Here is a 19,645-nt window from a genome sequence, read left to right as displayed (position 1 = left end):
GCGACAGAAATGCCAGGCAAGGCAATTTAAAAACTGCCTGTATTCAAAAACAAGTCCACAACCTAACATAATACAGATGTTGTGAAAATTGTTCAATTGTCTTCGAGGTTGCCAGCTGGAAAAGGGCAAGTCAAACAAAAACCTATTGCATCACATATTTAATTATATGTATGACTGGCAGCTACTTTCAAAATTAAGTGACGGCAACTCAAATGCACAACTATTTGGTGCGTGTTTGTGACTGTGGATTGTTAAATCACTGAGTCAGTCTGGGCTGTTCAAAGAGGTAGGATAGGGTAGTTAGATTGCACTGGTAGTAAAACTATAAAAATTGCATATGTAAAGGTTAATTATAAAATAATACCTTTGGATAAAAATCAGGGACATTTATTGTTTTGTTTTTCAGAAGGATGTGTAGTACATCTACTCTAAATATATTAATCTTGTATTACTGTTACTTAGCTTCTTGCTGTTCAATAAATTTACTTAGCTGAAGTTTGAAACTCTGATGTGTGACACATCTCTTTTGAAGGTGTGAGTAAAATATTGTAGATGAGGCACAGGATAGATGCAATAGTATTAAAAAAATTCTCTATTTGTTATCTTGGTTATCTAGCTATCAGGGCAAATGAAGATATTGTCAAAGCTGTAAGGAGCTGGCTACACACCGATGAGGGTAATCTTAAGGATCTCGGCTAACAAAGGCAGAAAAGTCATAACAAAATGCGTAACGAAAACATCCATTAATTCAGACTGTAATAACTCTTTCCCTGATCCATTTACAAACCTAAGTCAGTTTGTTACTATCAGGAAAATGGACAATGCAGCTTTCAGCGAGTTTGTAAATACTTAAATGGGACAGTTGGGATAGAACATGGTGATTGCTGTTCACCATTATGGTATTAATATCTGTGGCCGGGATTTTCCAACTTCCCCCGCCGCCTGGATTTTCCAGTCCTGCCAGAAGTCTTTTGGCTGGTCCACCACATCCCGCACACAGCAGTTCCTGCACTGCAGGGCCAGAAAATCCCGGCCTGTATGTGTATTTTCAAGAAAAATATTACCATAAAAATTGCACACTTGAATCTTTTATTTCATGCTTTTTTGCACTAATATTACAATTTACTTGTTTTATTCTGTTCTCTCTGCTAATGTACTTCATACAATAAGTCAATTACAGATACACTAACAAGACGCAACTCGAGCCTCCCAGAACATTCTAACAGTAACATCACCAAAACATTGGACACTACAAGGACAACTTTATTACAAATTTTATTGTTCTGAACAGAAATGCAAGGACATCCTTAACCTCCATTTCCATCATTTAAATAAGGCGAACTACAAGCCATATTCCTTACCGTTTCTGTGGTCCAGGGCAATTAAGCCACTTTATTTTTGGCTTTGGAAATCCTATTGCTACACATCGAACGTTGCCTGGCTTGGGTTCTTCAATAGTAATTATCTCTGGGCTGCCTGCAATATAGTACAATAAACAACATTATTGGTGTTCTTGACAGCACATTGAAGATATCTGAAAGTCAATGTTGCGTATTATATTAATGAACAGTAAAATTTTATGGTGAGGATCAAATCACAATATTTTTAACTGTTACCAATATTGTTGCCTGAGACAGATATGTTGTACATAATCAGCTTCTAGTTAAGTCATTTTGCAAACTAGATAATTACAAAGCAAGATTAGGACGATGCAGTAAATATATATATTTATATTATATAAAATAATATCTATTATCATATTCACCATATACTGTCTTCATATGTGAGAAAGTCAGGGAAGATATTAAGGTGAAAGAAACTGTACATAAAATGATGAAATGTACAAGGAAGGAGTGGAATAAGGATCATAACATCAGAAGGATGAACACCAGTAACTGATGAGATGCAGAGGAAACATGGGGGAGAATTTTCCCATTGTGGGGGGTTGTGCGGGGGCGGCGCAAACCCGATCGGTGACCCCGATCGGGTCCGGGCCGCCATTTTACGCGGGCCGGCCGATTAAGGCCCACCCAACGTGTTGCGCACCCGGAAGCACTAAGCACTCCCTGTGCGGGTGGGGGGAATTCCCTGAGTCAGGGCATGTGCGCAAAAGAGCGCAGAAATCTCCCTGAGGCACCTCTGTGCCTCAAGGAGATTAGTTTAAGTTTTAAAAAGGTAAATAAAGAAAAAAAAAACATTTAAAGACATGTCCCCTCATATGACAGTGTCATATGAGCTGGGGCATGTCAATGAATTCTTATAAAAATTTTTATTCAATTTATAAACACCACGAAACCGCAACCCGCCCGTGGATGAGGTTCCATGAAAAATGCGAAGGCCGCCTGGGCTCTTCGCCCGCTCATCGACCTTAAGGTTGGGCAAGCAGCTCAGTTTATTGCTTTAATTAGTTTTTAAATGGCCTTAATAGGCCTTTTGACAGTTCGGCGTGCATGCAGCCAAGTTGGCTGTGCGCCCGCTGAACTGAAAATCTAAATGATGCACGGTGATGTTGGGATGCACACCCGACGTCAACCTGTGTCATTTTACACCTTGGCGAGCAGGGCCCGGCCCCGCTTGCCGAGCTGAAAATCCTAGCCATGAGAGCAATCTCATGAGACATAAAATTGATAAAAGCAAAATACTGCAGATGCTGAAAATATGAAATAAAAACAGAAAATGTTGGAAAAACTCAAGCAGGTCTGACAGCACCTGTGGAGAGTGAACAGAGTTAACGGTTCGAGTCCATATGACTCTTCTTCAGACATAAAAATGAAGCGTTTTTAACTCTACCAGGCGGAAGGAAGAGTGAATATGATAGTTGGATCATTTATCACTGGTAGTGGGATGTGGGGCCTTAGGACAGCAAAGTTGTAGGATTATTAATTCATTATTTTGTAACTTTTTTAACCACTGGAAGGGAAAGGGGATATCAGAGTTGAGGAAACAGTATAAAGAAGATAGACTCAAAATATTTTGTGTCAGCAGAGAATGTATCATAGAAAAAGTTTAAAAAGTTAAGGTAGACAAGATTCCAGGCCTTGAAATTTTCAGCTGAAGGACGCTGGCAGAATTAGCTAAAATAATTTCAAACTTGCTCCTTTGTATTTTTCAAAGCTCAAGTGGAATGAGGTAATTTTCCAATGGGTTGGTAAATAGCAAATGGGACTCCTATCTTAACAAAAGAAGCAAGAGATGGACTCTTAAATTTCAGACTTTTGAGCCTTAACCTTGATTGTGTGCATCATTTCACTCTCGAGCAGGTCGGGCACGCGCCCACTCACCGAACGCAAATTTCTGCCCTAAGGTGTGAATTTATTTAAATCCCCAACCCATTAAAAATTTAAAACAAATCAGCCTGCCTGTGTCAGCGAGAGTTTAATAAAAATATGTTCTATTAGATACAAGAGCTGCTTGTTGAAATTTCTCCAAGGGCTATCATTATGTCATTATTAATGCTTGGCTGCTTCCCACAACCTATAATTACCTAAGCAGCGGTCCTAACATAACAGTTTGATTGACAGCTCAAAGAGGTTATTCGAAGATTAGCTGTCTTTGAGTGCAGTTATGAATACAACTCTTATTTGCTTTTATAAGTGTCAGAGCTTTGAATGGGCTTTCATGAATGGATGTGTTTTTTCACCCTAGTAAATTCTGTAATAGATATTTAGTCCTTCATTTTATTTTATTTAAACATGGCTCCTGAGGTCTGCCCATGGTGGATACTGGGTGAGTTGGCATGGAAGGCATAAGGGCAAAGGGTGGTGGGAGGGGGAATAGGCTGGCATTATGTTGACATGGGACTATAAGGGGCCATGGGGGTGGCATGGGAGCATGATGAGTGGGCGAAGGTTTGATGGAGTGTGAGGGGTGAGGGCTAGAGGGCCTAACATTTAAGGAAAGAAGTGGGACGGTGTCTCAGAAGACAACGGCAGGCATTTTAAACAGCCTGCTTCAGCACGTGGCAGCCCCTGTTGCCACCTCCAATCTGCGTCCAGCGGAATGGCCCAACTCCATCCTGTGCCCACTGCAACCTCAACCTGCCCCGCCCACACCGAAGCCGACTTGTCCCGACTCAGCGCTCCTGACACAGGAGCGAAAATTCAGGCCTAAATGAACCAATCATCTCTTCCTAACATATGTCACGTGACAATTTACAGGTAATCTTCAACTTACTGTTTATGTGCACGTCAAATGAAACTGATGAATTGGAATCAGAATTTGAAGCAAAAAATGTATAAATTCCACCTTCTGTTCCCTTTACTCGAACCAGATGCAGTTCACTAATGTATCTATGAATGACATATATGGTAATAATAGAACAGTGACTGTTAGATCAAAACACAAGGATAGAAACAACTTTATATTTGTAGCGAGCATGGCACACAAATTTCTCTCAATAATGTCCACACAAACTTATGATTGTGAATTAATGGATCGGATATTGCAACAGAAGTAACAATGAGGATACTGCCAAACAGCCTTGCTGGCACACATTAAATGTGGAGTCTCATTCCTTCATATTTGAATTATTGATGATTTTTTGTAATATAGATCAATTTTTAAACTTTTTCTTTCTGTCTCTTTTATCTCTCTCTTATTCCAATCTTTTTTACTCTCTTTATCTGAGATTGTGCTGCTAGATAATGATTCTTCAATCTGACTGGATAAGGAGGTGAACAGTTGTTTGTCCTGTTCACACAGGGCTCTCATCATCTATAAAGCATACTGCATTTCTTGGATGTTTAGCTAAGAGGAACTTAGACTGCAAAAGCCTGTAGAAAGTCAATGGACCAGTGCAAATGTAACAAATGGCTGGTGCTATTTGTTTGCTACTGATTATAAAATCCATCCCACTCAGTTTGAATGATCAGATTAACAGCACACTGCAAAATGAGAGGGGTGATCACTCATTCATCGGAAAGAACTTTCCCACTCCTATGGAAGCGGGTTATGAGATGTGACCAGGAGCAAATCTGTAAAAAAACACATTGGGTCAGTTGGCAGGTAGTCAATCAGTCCCATTATTGGGCTAATAGAAAGAGAGATGTCACTGACACCAGGATCTTCCCAATAGTGCCCAGGGCCCCATTGATGCCGGAGCCCATCAACTTAACTTGAGCTGGACTCTCCATGGCAGATTAAAGGGCCACAGATGCCTCCTCTCCATCAGCCCAGCATGGTACCTCTGGGATGCGATGGCCAAAGCTTTAACCACAAGCCATCCTGTCAATGGGTACCGCCTCTTCAATGATGGTCACAGCTGTGACCATTAAACTTTTGCAAACCTGCAAAGTGCCCCAAAGTGAGGCATCCTTAAGGTCTCTTGCCTGTCTCAGGAACATCCACCTCTCGCATCAGGGTTGCTGACCGGGCATCACTACGAGCCCTCCTATTGGGCTTCCCATTTCACTGGGCTGCCCACCATCATTAATTGGACTTGGCTGTCAGAAGAGGCTCCTTGATTGGTGCCTCCTGGAAGTGACGTCCTGCCATGGCCACTTCCAGGTTCCCGACCCAGATTTGAGACCGACGTCAGGATCACGACCCAACTGGGAAAATTCAGCTCATTGTCAGTATCATCTAACAGCATAAAGATAAAACAACTGGAAAACCAAGGTGAACTATTGTGATTCATGATAAAAACATTTCAACTATTAAGTACTGCAGACTTGTGTACAATCACATTTGGATATTAGGTACCTGTTTCCCACTTTTGCGGATTTAATAAAATGGTCCGACGTGTTAAGTAATGTCTCATTCATGTGAATCCAGTACTGTTGATCAGGGGCTGGATAGGCATCAAACTCCACATTTAGCACAAGGTTTTCTCCAATGTTTACATGAAGCACACTGCTCTCTGGAGGTAACAACTTTATATATCCTTCAGCTGGTTGAAACCATACAAAGGAAAGACAAGAGAAATGATCACATAAAACATTTAATAATATTTATAAAAGCAACTTTTGAAAATCTTTCTGCACTAATTATAATAGATAAATAAATGCTATTTTAAATGACAAATATTTAACAAAAAGCACACAGGTATTGTGTTAATAATATTTGCTTATGATGGCGCAATGACATACGATCACTTTCTAGCTCTATTTAACTGTACTGCACCCAGTGCCAACCAGAACAAGAACAAGGCGCTCAGTTTGGGTTCCGCCAGGGTCACTCAACCCCTCACCTCATTACAGCCTTGGTTCAAACATGGACAAAAGAGCTGAACTCCAGAGGTGAGGTGAGAGTGACTCCCCTTGACATTTGACTGAGTGTGTCATCAAAGAGCCCTAGCAAAACTGGAGTCAACGGGAATCAGGGGGAAAACTCTCCACTGGTTGGAGTCATACTGGCACAAAAAATAGTTGTGCTTGTTGGAAGTCTATCATCTCAATTCCAGGGCATCACTGCAGGAGTTCATCAGGGTAGCGTCCTGGGCCCAACCATCTTCAGCTACTTCATCAATGACCATTCTTCCATCATAAGGTCAGAAGTGGGGATGTTCGCTGATGATTGCGACTCCTCAGACGCTGAAACAGTCCATTTCCAAATGCAGCAAGACCTGGACAACATCCAGGCTTGGGCTGACAAGTGGCAAGTAATATTCGCACCACACAAGTGACAGGCATTGACCATCTCCCAACAAGAGAGAATCTAACCATCGCCCCTTGACATTTAATAGCATTACCATCACTGAATCCCCCACTATCAACATCCTGGGGGTTACTATTGACCAGAAACTGTACTGGGCTAGCCATATAAAGACTGTAGCTACCAAAGCAGGTCAGAGGCTAGCAATCCTGTGGTGAGTAACTCACCTCCTGACTCCCCAAAGCCTGTCCACCATCTACAAGGCACAAACCAGGAGTGTGACGAAATGCTCTTCACTTGCCTGGATGAGTGCAGCTCCAAAAACACTCGAAGCTTGACACCATTCAGGGCAACGCAACCGGCTTGATTGGCACCCCATCTACAAACATTCAACCTCTCTACTACCAATGCATAATGGCAGCAGTGTGTACAATCTACAAGATGCACTGCAGCAGCACACCAAGTCTCCTTAGACAACAACTTCCAAAGCCACGGCCATTACCCCTAGAAGGACAAGGGTGCCAGGCATATGGGACACCATCAGCTGCAAGTTTCCCTCCAAGCCACACACCATCCTGACTTGGAAATATATCGCTGCTCCTTCACTGTCGCTGGGCCAAAATCCTGGAACTCCCTTCCTAATAGCACTCGGGGTGTACTTACACCACATGGACTGCAGCGTTCAAGAAGCAGCTCACCACCACTTTCTCAAGGGCAATTAGGGATGGGCAATAAATGCTGGCCTGGCCAGCGATGCCCACATCCTATAAAATGAATTTTAAAAAAGGTCTCAGGACAGTACAATCGGGAATTTCGGAGTCAAGTGGGAGCTTTGCAGTAAACAGTCCACTGCATCATTTCTTGGAGCAGAATTTTTAACTATTTGATTCCTAATCACATTGTCCTGTTTGCACCAGTGAACAACTGAATTTACTTAGCACCAACACAAAAGATTCTGTAGAATTATAAAACACAATATAAGAACAGAGCTGCTGGTTTCTGAAGTTCAGAGTGCTGATGTCACAATAAATTACGTATTGCTACAAAGGGCTGAAAATCAACAATTCCCTGCACCTGATGACCTACATCCACGGTCCTGAAAGAAGTAGCTGCAGAGATAGTGGACACACTGATTATGATTTTCCAAAATTCCCCAGATTCTAGAATGGTCCCGCTGGATTGGAAGTTAGCAAACGTGACAACGTTATTCAAGATAGGAGGGAGAGAGAAAACAGAACTACAGGCCAGTTAGCATGATATCACTCTGGGAAAATGCTGGAGTTTATTATTAAGGAAATCCTAGCAATGCACTTAGAAATCCATAGTATAATCAGACAGAGTCAACATGATTTTACAAAAGGAAAATTGCATTTCACAAATTTATTACAGTTATTAGAGGATGTAACTAGCAGCATGGATAAAGGGGAGCCAGTAGAGGTAGTATACTTTGGATCTCCAAAAGACATTTGATAAGGTGTTAAACAAAGGTCTATATCCATGAGGGCTCTTGGGGTTGGGGTAACATCTTAGCATTTCTGGATGATTGGTTAATGGGCAGGTAGAAGAGAGTTGAGATGAACAACATATTTTAAAGTTGGCAGACTGTAACCAATGGAACTGTGCAAGGATCAATTCTGTTTTTCTTTGTTCTTGGGATGTGAAAGTCACTGACAAGGCCAGCGTCTATTGTCCATCCTCAATTGCCCTTGAAAAGGTGGTGGTGAGGCACCTTCTTGAACCTCCACGGTCCGTGTGGTCTAGGTGCACTCACAATGTTTTCTGTATGGGTTTGATATTACTGAGTGGTTTGCTGCACCATTTCAGAAGACAATGACAGTTAAGGGTCACGTTTCTGTGGATCTAGAGTCACATTTTTGCCAGACCGGGTAATAGTGGCATATTTCCTCTGCTGAAACACATTAGTGAACCAGATGGGTTTTATGACAATACAGCAGTTTCACAATCTGAGACTAGCATTTTATTCTAGATTTTTTTTCTTAATTATTTGAATTCAAATTTCCCCATTTGCCATGGTGGGATTGGAGCTCATGTTTCCAGATCATTAGTCCAAGCCTCTGGATCACTAGCGCAGGAGCATTAAATTGGGCCCCAGCTATTTACAATTTATATTAATGGCTGAAATGAAGAGACCGAGGGTAAAGTATCCAAGTTTGCTGATGATACAGAGCTAGGCGGGGATGAAAACTATGAGGAGGACACAAAGAGGCTGCAAGGAGATATGAAGAGGTTAAGAGTGAGTCACTTCTAAATTTCATAAGCAAGCACTGTAAGCGATATCTTTGTACGAACATTTAATGCGCTTGTATCAACTTTTTCTCTCCGTTTTTTTATAAAAGTTATTAACACTCACAGAGTTGATGACTATTAAATATCAAAGAGAAATTTAACACTGGTGTATGAAGCTGTTGTACATGTGGTTATCTAGCTTCTTCTTAAATGATTTAACGGGAGGCTAGATAAGACATAGGGGAGAAAGGAATATAAGAGAACAGTAATGGTTAAATGAAGAGAGATGGAAGGAGGCTCGTGTGGAGCATAAATGAAGGCATAGACCAGTTGAGTCAAATTCATGTTACTGTGCTATAGACTCAATCTAACCAGTCACAGTTATATCCAAGCTACATTAACCCACAGAATAACAATTAGCTGTTACAAAATACAGCCTTTTTTTGCATCAGACATTCATCAGACATTAGTTTGTGACTTAGAACTTCATTTAGATAACATTGGACAGAATAACTTTTCAAATGGACTTTGGTTAATTTCATATCTAAGTTATATTACTTAATTTGCTTTCATGCAAAGAAGAAGCCACTTTACATGGACCTTTTTTAAACATATCCCAAGTACTCAAATGCCAATATTTCATAACCATTTATCTTTTGCTGAATTGTAATAAAGTATTTTACCTACAACCTGTAGAAACACTGTAGCATTTGACATGCCAAAATCATTTCTGGCGAAACATGTAAAACTTCCGGTGTCATTGACTGTCACTGAATCAATGCACAATGTACGTATAGTTTGATAGTATTTAGGAAAGTTGTTGGATGACGTTGTCACTTTAGCTGCCTGAAAGTAATATATGAGAGAGAATAGTTTTATTTCATGCAATCAGTTGTTTACAGAATAACAGTGAACAGTACACTTAACATCCTCTGACAAAGCTTGTCCTCAAAAACATAATTCTTTACTATATTCTGTTTTACAGAATTTCTTTGCTTAATTGATGGATAATTTTCATAAATCCATGTAGTTCTACAGTGTGTTAAATCATGGCAACTGGAATTCCAGATAAGGCTGGTAGCCTAAGTCATTAACTTTATTAAACTCTTGGAAACTGAAGGTAATTGAGTGATTAGTCCAGGAGCTTTACTGCATGTCTTCTCTATTAGTTTCGTAGATTTAAATTTAAACAAAATATAGCAAAGGAAGGTACAAACTGAAAGAGTAAAACAGAAGATAGTAGCCTGGGAGTCAATACGGTTGAAAGGTCATTGACCTGAAACTTTAACCCTGTTTCCCTCTTCACAGATGCTGCCAGAACTGTTGAGTATTTCCAGCATTTTTTGTTTTTATAGTTGATATGGTCAGACTTTTCATTGGCGTCATTAACATACTTGGTTTAATTTCTCCACTAAAATCACAAAGTAATATATTAATATGTTAGTTGTTCATAAACTAATAATGCATACAATGGATCTGATTTTAATATGAAACATGTATCAGGGAGATGGTGGATTGCGAAATTGTACTGCCAGCCCACTGGTTCTTTAGTTCAAAGTATAATTTGCCTACAAAAGTAGTGTTTAGTCAATAGTGATTTTAGTCTTGCAACAGTAAAAACCTTAAACCCTGAAATCTTGTCATGTCATCCTTTCAGCTATCAACTGGAAGTTATAATTTCACTTTTAAAGTTTTCAATCTCTATGGAGATTGTAACAAGATGATAATGTTGTAACTTACTAATTATTTCAGTTAAGAATAGCAGCCTGAGCTCTACTAGCTTACAGATGTTCAGTTCATTAAACTGCATCACCTCATGAGAATCTAGTAGCTTAGCTAGAGGTTTAAGCTGATTGTGCAATTGGTCCGCAGTGAAGAATCTACATTTAATAATGGAATACTATTAGTCTATCTATAGGGTATGATTAGTATAGCAGTACAGCATTTCTCTTCAAAATGGGAACATCAGCCTGGCCATTGAGGATGAGGTGCCATGAATGAGGGTGACACGGTAAAGATTGGAGGAACGGTGCTCAGATACCAAAAGAATGAGATTCAGTCATCATTGACTAGTTATATAACAAAGTTCCTTTAAGAAACAATTCTGTAATATTGCCTGAAGCTCTTGGTGCTGAGTAATTCCCTTTTTCATTGTGGGAAGGAAGTGGAAGTTCATAACAGCAGAACAACATAAAAGGAGTTGCATAAGTTGTTTTGAAGTTAGTGGAGAATATCAGGCAGGGTGTAAAGAGGCTGTCCAACACAAGCCCACATAAACCAGGTAGGTAGGTTAAAATTGTGTCCCATCTCTCTCGGTTCAGCTCAGTAACTCCATTGCTGCCTCGTTTACTTTGCAGCCCTGTGACTATGGTCAAGACAGCCAACAACAATAACAAAATGAAAGAGACCAAAGCGAAGGCATCAAATGAGTCAAATTCATGAGAGTTTATTCACATAAACATCCAGTGCTTTCCATCCCCTCCCCCAATCTAGTTTTATTTCATTTTCATGTTTACAGCCTGTATCATTAATCTGTGATAATCTGCATTTCCACACTTGCAAAGACCATCCTGTTTTTTTCCCAACTGCAGCAAACCTCATTTCTTCATATCATCATTTTTATATTAATACATGGTCAACACATGAAGTAATTGATTCAAGATGGGCTGGTGTTTTTAACAATCTATATACAGAGTGAAAAAGGCAGTTTATCTATTTGTGTTAATAATACATAGGAACAGGAGACAGCTATTCAGCTTCTTGAGGCTGTTCCACCATTGAATGAGATCATGGCTGATTTGTACCCCAACTCCATCTACCTAGGCTGCCACCAAATCCCTTAATATCCTTGGCTAGAAAAAATCTCTCAAATTCAAATTTAAAATTGAGAATTGAGCTCGCATCTATTGCTTTTTTTTGTTGGCGAGAGCCCCGTGCTTCTACCACTCTTTTGTATGAAGAAGTTTTTCCTAACTTCTCTCCTGAATGATCTGGCTCTGAATTTAAGGTCATGACCCCTTGTCCTAGATACCCCAACCAGTGTAAAAGGTTTCTCTTTATCTAGCTTATCAATTTCTTTCAAAATCATAATAACTTCAATCTTAACACCTATTAACGCATTTTTTTATTCCAGAGAAAATAAACTCAGTTTATGTAATCTCTCCTCCTAATCTAACCCTTCAAGCCCTGGAAGTATTCTGGTGAATCTCAGCTGTACTCCTTCCAAGATCAATACATCCTTTCAAAGGTATAGTGCCCAAAACTGTACACAGTACTCCAGATGTGGTCTGACCCAGTGAGGTTCGCGACCACTACTGACCCGGGGACTAAACCAAAATGCAAGTCACTAATGCACAACACGGCCGAGGCCAGAACCCTCACCCCCACCACTTGTGTGATTTCACACAACTAGACTGGTTCCCACGTGCATGGCACGAGTCGTCATTAGCGCAAGCAGCAACAATGTTGTTTTATAAGCAAGACTTGGGTAATGGTTGATTTTGTTTTGTTTCTCACTCCACAGATATAGCCAGACCTGCTGAGTTTTTCCAGTGCTCTCTGTTTTTATTACAGGCAAATGTTAAATTTACTTACTGAACTTTGTGGATGAATCCAATTGACGGTTACTGCATGGTTTATATTTTTTATTGTGCATGTCATCTGAAACTCCTCTCCTTCCTTCAGCAACTCCTTATTTATCTTCACGGTGATCTCTGGGGCTCTCTTGGGGACTAAAACATTACATGAACACTTTATTTATGAGTTATTATTGCTGACATAGAATAGTGCACCAATAACTGCCTCTTTCTGTTCCAAAACAGTGAATATACATCCCATTGGGAACCAACAGAAAGCACTTTATACTTGAATTTGCAAAGTACTGTGAGCCTTCACCTTTTAGTTCATGCAATTAAATATTTATTTAACTAATGGAATTAAATATTTATTTTAATTAATAGAAAATATGCTGATATTTGCTGAAAAATATGCTTTGCATCTCAAATTTGGAAATCAAAGTTTAAGGTTGAAAATATTGAAAGCCTGCATATTCCACAAGACATTTTGCTGATTTTACTGAAAAATTCACAAGAGAGCAAACTTCCTTAACTCAGCATTGTGCAGACATGTCTGACAGGAATTGTGTTTCCTTCTGATAGGGATTTTGTAGGGTTTAATGAAATACTGTGTTTCACACATTCTTCTCATATGTGAGGAAATACAAAGAAATGTCTCTCATTCTGCAAAAAAATACAAATTTCTTTCTATCCTTACCTCAAGGCAGCAACAACTTTTTTACACGCAGAGGGGTCCTCCCAGTATCATGTCCAATAGATCAAACCTGCAATCTCCCACAAATGTTCCTTTTCTAAAATGTTATATTGCTCACTAATGGGCTCCAGAAAAAAAATAATTGCAATTGGAATATCTCTTTGATATTACAAAGTTAGCTTGGCTTATTTGTTAGCTGCCACAACTCCTACAACAGTCAGAAGGCTGTGGCATGAAGCCTCACTGTGGAGTTGAGCACATTCTAGGCTAGCAATGAAAGAGAGGTGTATTGTTGGAGGTTCTATCATTTGGATGAACTGCCTGCTCACCCTGCCTATGAAAATTACCTATGCTAGGAATACGGAGTTTGTGTCTTTGGCTTCAGGTGGTTTGGAATCCCACTCTGTCGGCATTGTCCCAAACAAAGCAGAAACCATAATACTTTAGGGCTTTAATGTTTAAGATATTGGCAAGAAATTGTGCAAAAAAAAAAACAATGTCACGATGCTGAGTAGACAAGACTGGCTGTCAAGGAGAGGCACTGAGCCTGGATAGAATAATTTTATAAATTTACAATGTTTTCCCAATTTGTGGGCACATATTTCATGTCTAAGTCCTCATCCAACCTCAGGGCTCTGATTGAGGAAACACTTCCAGTGCCAGTGAGATTGGGGAGTATCAGCTTAGAATGCTAATGACAGAAAAATAGCAGGAAAAGAAAAACAAATAAAATTGGGTTTTCTCCAAAATGTGCAAAGTTAAGGCTGAATAGCAACAACAGAGACTAGCTGCACTGTAACAGGGAACTGTGACACTAGATTACATATCCTGTGGGCTCATGTTTCATTTCACCTGCCTATTTCTGTTCCTCAGTATGGTACAGGACAGCATTAAACAAACTTGTCTTCCAGTGTAAAGAGGTGGTGATGACCTAGTGTTCCAGACTGGCACATTCCATGGTCCATTACCACCTGCTGACAGACATACTAAAGCTTGGGGCAGCCATTGCAAAGGCTCAATGGGGAAAGGTCACTACCTAAGGCCATCCCACCATAGGACACTGAGGGGCTGGAGCCTGTGCGAAACCTCTCAGGCTGTATGCACCAGAGAATGTTTGAAATGAAATGAAAATGTACATTGTACGTATATAATAAAAGTGTTGTGAGGCACCTCATGTTCTATATTGAAATAAACCAATCTTTGTGTAGTGTCAAATTTGAACTGTGATGTACTTTAACAAATTTTATGAATGTAAGATATTTTTTAGAGAAAACAGGCTAATGTTATTGGCAGTTGGAAATTAATACCTATTCTGTAGATGTTTTAAAGCTAAGTGAAACCCATTTTTAACAGAGACCTGTCAATTATGCAACATTGTAAAGATGTCAAGGCCAAATCAGGAAGCCTTAATTATTTTGCATATCTCAAAATATACAATGTGATTCCGTTATCAACACTGGATGCCAAAGAAAATTTCATAGGCAAATGAGAAGCAGAAGTCTGTAATATTACACCATAACTCTGTGAGTAAATATGTATCCCACAAACTCAAAATATCTTTTAAATTCACTAGAATACATATCCCAGTCCTGGCCCTCACTTTTGCCTGGCACTGTGTAGTAACTGAAGGTATAGCTTCTTCTGCCGTCTATCCAAGAACATCAGGTGATTTCTTGGAGGCTCCGACCAATGAGCCCTAAGTGCAGGCAATCCAGTGGGGGTGGGGGGGGCTTCCTGTTGACTGTCCTGATCGAGCATGTAGCATCTGAAACGCTCTCTTTAATAAAGTTTATTTGTTTCTTGTTGAAACCTGTCCACTACGTCAAGTCATTACGTTTGGTGACGAGGTTAAAACAGCTCTGACGCTGCACCTCGCCTTGTCACTGTGAGTACATTGAATCTCGAGAGAAAAGAAAAGAATGCTCACCAGTCATTCCACTCTTCAACAGGATCAACCCTATGACGCAATTATGGAAGACTGGAGCCAGTATGCAGAGCGCCTTGGTTTTTATTTCATAGCGAATGAAATTACCGCGAGGAAAAGCAGAAAGCCACCCTTTTGAGTGTATGTGGTAGCAAGACATACAAACTCATCCGCAGCCTGATAGCCCCGAACATGCCCAATTCTAAGTCCTTTAATGAATTAGTGGACCTCGTGAAAACGCATTTCCAGCCAAAACCATCCGTAATAATGCAGCGGTTTAAGTTTAACTCCAGAGTTAGGGCCCCAGGAGAGTCCATCACAACCTATGTAGTGCAACTGAAGCAGTTGACAGAACACTGCGACTTCGGAGACACACTAAATGATATGCTGCGGGGCCGATTAGTTTGTGGAGTTCACGATGACGCTATTCAGCACTGTTTACTCGCAAAGGTTGACGTTGATTTGAAGCACACCCTGGAAATACCCCTCGCCATGGAAGGTGCTGCGAGACATTCACAAGCTTTGCAACACATACAACATGGCGCAGTTCTTCATATGGGGTGGGAGCTGACCGTCAGTTGTGACGTGAAAACCAGAGACACAGCAGCGAAGTGATAAGCAATGTCTGCTGTTAGAGAAATGAAAAGGCCTAGTAGAAACACTTCAGCAGTGACTCCAAGGTTAATTTGTTATAGATGTGGGGGTGGCCATGGACCAGACACCTGCAGATTCAAGGAGGCAGAATGCCATTACTGCCATAAGAAAGGTCACATGGTAAGGCAACGCAGGGCAAAGTTGAAACAGCCCGTAAAGCAGCAAACCAACATGATTGAATTGAAAAATACAGCAGAACCTGAAGCTGCCGATGCCGACATCTATTCCCTGTACAATGTCACCGCTATAAAAACTGAACCTAACACTGCCACAACTCAAGTTAGTGGCCAGAATCTACTGTTTGGCATGCAGGGGAGGACCCCGGACGTCAACACATAAAATGACGCGTGGTGACATCGGGCGTGCATCCTGATGTCACCGTGCGTCATTCTGATCTTCCATTTGGCAGGCACACGCCAGAGTCGGTTGCAAGCACGCCAAACTGTCAAAGGCCTATTAAGGCCATTAATAAAACAATTAACGCAATTGAGAAAGCTGCCGCCCAACCTTAAGGTTGGCGGGCAGGCAAAAAGCCCAGGCAGTCTTCGCATTTTTCATGAAACCTCAACCATGGGCGGGATGAGATTTCATGAAGGTTTTCTTAATCAAAAGTTTTTATGAAAATTCATAAACATTTCCCAGTTCATGTGACACTGTCACATGAGGGGGTATTTCTGAATAATTTTATGTTTTTATTTTTTCCAACTTTGAAACTGAAGTTAATTTACCTGAGGCAGCTCCGTGCCTCATGGAGATTTCTGCACTCTTTTGCGCGCATGCATATGGTTTGGTCAGATACCCACCCACAACTGCTCCTGAGCGGCCTGCCCAATGGGGAGAAAATTCTCCCCAATGAGATGCCACTAATAATGGAGGTCGATATGGGAGCCCCACCCACAGTGGTGGGAGAGCACACATTTAAATACTTAAACAAAGGTACCCAGCCACTGAATCTGGAGCGAACAACCACTCAATTGAAGACATACACTGGAGGATCTATAGAGGTAAAGGGCATCTCCACAGTATCAATGTCTTATAGGCAGCAGACAGCCCGGCTTCCAGTGATAATAGTGACAGGAAAAGGACATAGTCTTCTGGGCTGAGACTGGTTACAGAAAATCAAGCTTGACTGGTCTGAAATATTTCATCTGAGAACAGGAGGGGCTCCTGAACTGCTAAGGGACGAATTAGGGAAGTTAAAAGGCTTGCAAGCAAAAATATATGTGGTATGTCAGGCGACACCATATTTCTTTAAGGCCAGACCAGTGCCTTATGCATTGAAGGAGATGATGGATGCAGAATTGTGCCAGTTAGAAAAGCTAGGCATCATCCAATCTGTCCAATTCTCAGAATGGGCAGCACCCATAGTTACAGTGGTTAAGCCTGACCAAACCATATGCAATTGACCATGAACAAGGAAGCCAAACTAGATAAGTACCCTATTTCAAGGGTCGATGACTTATATGCAAAGCTAGCTGGAGGCAAATCCTATTCAAAACTGGATATGAGCCATGCTTACCAACAATTAGAGCTGGACAGCGCGTCTAGAGGATATGTAACCATCAACACACACAAGGGTCTTTATCAATATACTCATCTGCTCTTTGGAGTGTCATTTGCATGTGCAATCTTCCAAAGGACAATGGAGAGTCTTTTGCAAGGACTTCCCCGGGTGGGAGTAAACCTGGAGGAGGTGCCAAGAAGCCTCATGGAAGCCAGCGTACAATTAAAGAAAGAAAAATGTATATTCCAAATGCCAGAAATTACTTACCTGGGTCACAGGGCGGATGCCATGGGTTTGCACCCGGTAGGAGAGAATGTTAGAGCAATCAAAGATGCACACTCACCGTCCACCGTAACTAAACTTAAGTCTTTCCTGGGTATGATCAACTTCTATAGCTGCTTCTTGCCTAACTTATCAACTTTGTTGACACCATTACACTTGTTGTTAAAAAATAATCGCCATTGGTCATGGAATTCACAACAGGAAGAAGCCTTTGTGAAAGTAAAGAAACTGTTGCATTCATCGTGTTTATTGGTACACTCGACCCATTGAAAGAATTGGCATTAACATGTGATGCTTTTCCTTATGGTGTGGGAGCTGTGTTATCATATAGAATGGAAAATGGAACAGAAAGGCCCATTGGCTATGTCTCTAGAACCGTCTCCACAGCCAAGAAGGGTTATTCCCAGCTAGAAAAGGAAGGTTTATCGGTGATATTCAGAGCGAGAAAATTCCACCAGTACCTGCATGGATGACATTTCACCATTGTGTCCGACATAAACCATTAATGGGTTTATTCAGTGAGGATAAGGCCATTCCAGCATCAGCAAGAATTCAACATTGGGCTTGGATATTATCTGCATATGGGTATACCTTTATGCACCATCTTGGCTTACATATTACAAATGCTGATGCATTCAGTCATCTCCGGTTACTAGATAGCATTGAACATGCTCCAGTGCCACAAGAAGTTCCCACAGTACTGAATTTATTGAATTCTTCACCTGTGTGTGCGAAGCAAATGAGAAATTGGACGAACAGAGGTCCAATTTTCTCAAAAGTCCGAGGCCTTGTTTTGCAAGGGTGGTCAAACTTATCTGTATTTGAAGAGATGAGACCATTCCATGCCTGAAACACAGAGTTAAGTTGTCAAGACGGAATCTTGTTGTGTGGATTAAGAGTTGTCATCCCTTCGCAAGGAAGAGGACCACTCTTGACAGAGCTTCACAGTGCGCATCCAGGCATATCAAAGATGAAAATGCATGCGTGAAACTATGTCTGGTGGCCAGGCATTGATGTGACATTGAAAGCATGGTCAAGCACTGTCTCCATTGTCAGCAACAACAGAAGTTGCCTATTTCAGCTCCACTGTATCCATGGGAGCGGTCAGGTCACTCCTGGGTTAGACTACATATTGATTATGTGGCACCATTCTTAGGTACCATGTTTTTGTTGATCGTAGATGCACATTCTAAATGGATGGATGTTATGCGAAGTCAGATCACCAACATTGAGCCAACTATCGAGAAGCTGCATCATTATTTTAGCATACATGGCCTTCCGGAAATCATCGTTTCTGTTAACAGTACAGTCTTTACCAGTATAGAGTTTCAGAGATTCGTGAATTTAAATGGAACCAGGTAAATTAAAACAGTCCCATGCCATTCGTCATCAAATGCTTTGACTGCAAGCTTTCAAATCTGGAATGAAGAGGTTATCTGAAGGTGCTCAAGAAACTTGATTTTCCCACTTTCTTCTCAGTTATTGTACAACACCACATTTGACTACGGGTACAACACCATCTGAATTATTGATGAAACACCACCTATGCACAAGGTTAAGTCTAGTGCTTCCAAACTTAGAGGGGAAGGTGGAGAGGAATCAGGGTAATCAAAAATAGAATCACGATATTCATAGCAAAGCCCACAGATTCACTGTAAGAGACACAGGATTCGTGCGGAATTTCGAAGTGGGCCTTGTTGCATTCCTGGAACCATTGTCTCAGGTACTGGTCCCTTATCCTTCCAGGTGGAAGTGGAAGACAGAATTTTTCAAAAACACATGGACCATATTCGTGATTGAGAGACATTATAGCAACCAACTATTCCACCTATGATTAACGTCAAGCCATCAATTCCTGAGGTGACAGATCAACGTAGAATAGACATGCCTGATGTCTCTGTAGAGTTGCCAAGCCCTGGCCTGCCACTTTCTAATGATGTATCTTGTGCTGCAGTTCCTGATCTGGTCAATTCTGTGGAGGAATCTCAAGCGTTTGTGCTACGCTGCTCTAACCGAATAAGGAAAGCACCTCAGAGACTTCATCTTCAATCACCTGAAGTTGTATATACATATACGTTGTTGGAAAGTCAAATGTTATTTGTAAATAGAAGCTGCAAAAAACTAAAGGGGAAGGAAATGTAGTAACTGAAGCCTCGACTGCTGTCTATCAGGGG

The 19,645-nt window shown here is 40.9% G+C and overlaps 1 protein-coding gene across 2 annotated transcripts in view; it reads right to left on the bottom strand.

Annotated features, from left to right (window-relative positions):
* Positions 1 to 19,645, bottom strand: part of LOC144684305 (mast/stem cell growth factor receptor Kit-like) — a 128,137-nt gene that overhangs the window by 54,324 nt on the left and 54,168 nt on the right. The window contains exons 4-8 of one of the 2 annotated variants that reach the window (XM_078547929.1): positions 12,433 to 12,569; positions 9,522 to 9,684; positions 5,701 to 5,887; positions 4,174 to 4,289; positions 1,362 to 1,476 (exon numbers count right to left, since the gene is read on the bottom strand). In XM_078547929.1, the coding sequence (XP_078404055.1) occupies positions 1,362 to 1,476; positions 4,174 to 4,289; positions 5,701 to 5,887; positions 9,522 to 9,684; positions 12,433 to 12,569 (718 nt within the window). The remainder of the gene's footprint in view (positions 1 to 1,361; positions 1,477 to 4,173; positions 4,290 to 5,700; positions 5,888 to 9,521; positions 9,685 to 12,432; positions 12,570 to 19,645) is intronic. The other variant, XM_078547938.1, reaches the window with a different exon arrangement.

Source organism: Cetorhinus maximus, chromosome 1 (assembly GCF_964194155.1).
Source record: "Cetorhinus maximus chromosome 1, sCetMax3.hap1.1, whole genome shotgun sequence".
Classification (NCBI taxonomy): domain Eukaryota; kingdom Metazoa; phylum Chordata; class Chondrichthyes; order Lamniformes; family Cetorhinidae; genus Cetorhinus; species Cetorhinus maximus.
This window is presented reverse-complemented; position numbering and strand designations above follow the sequence as displayed.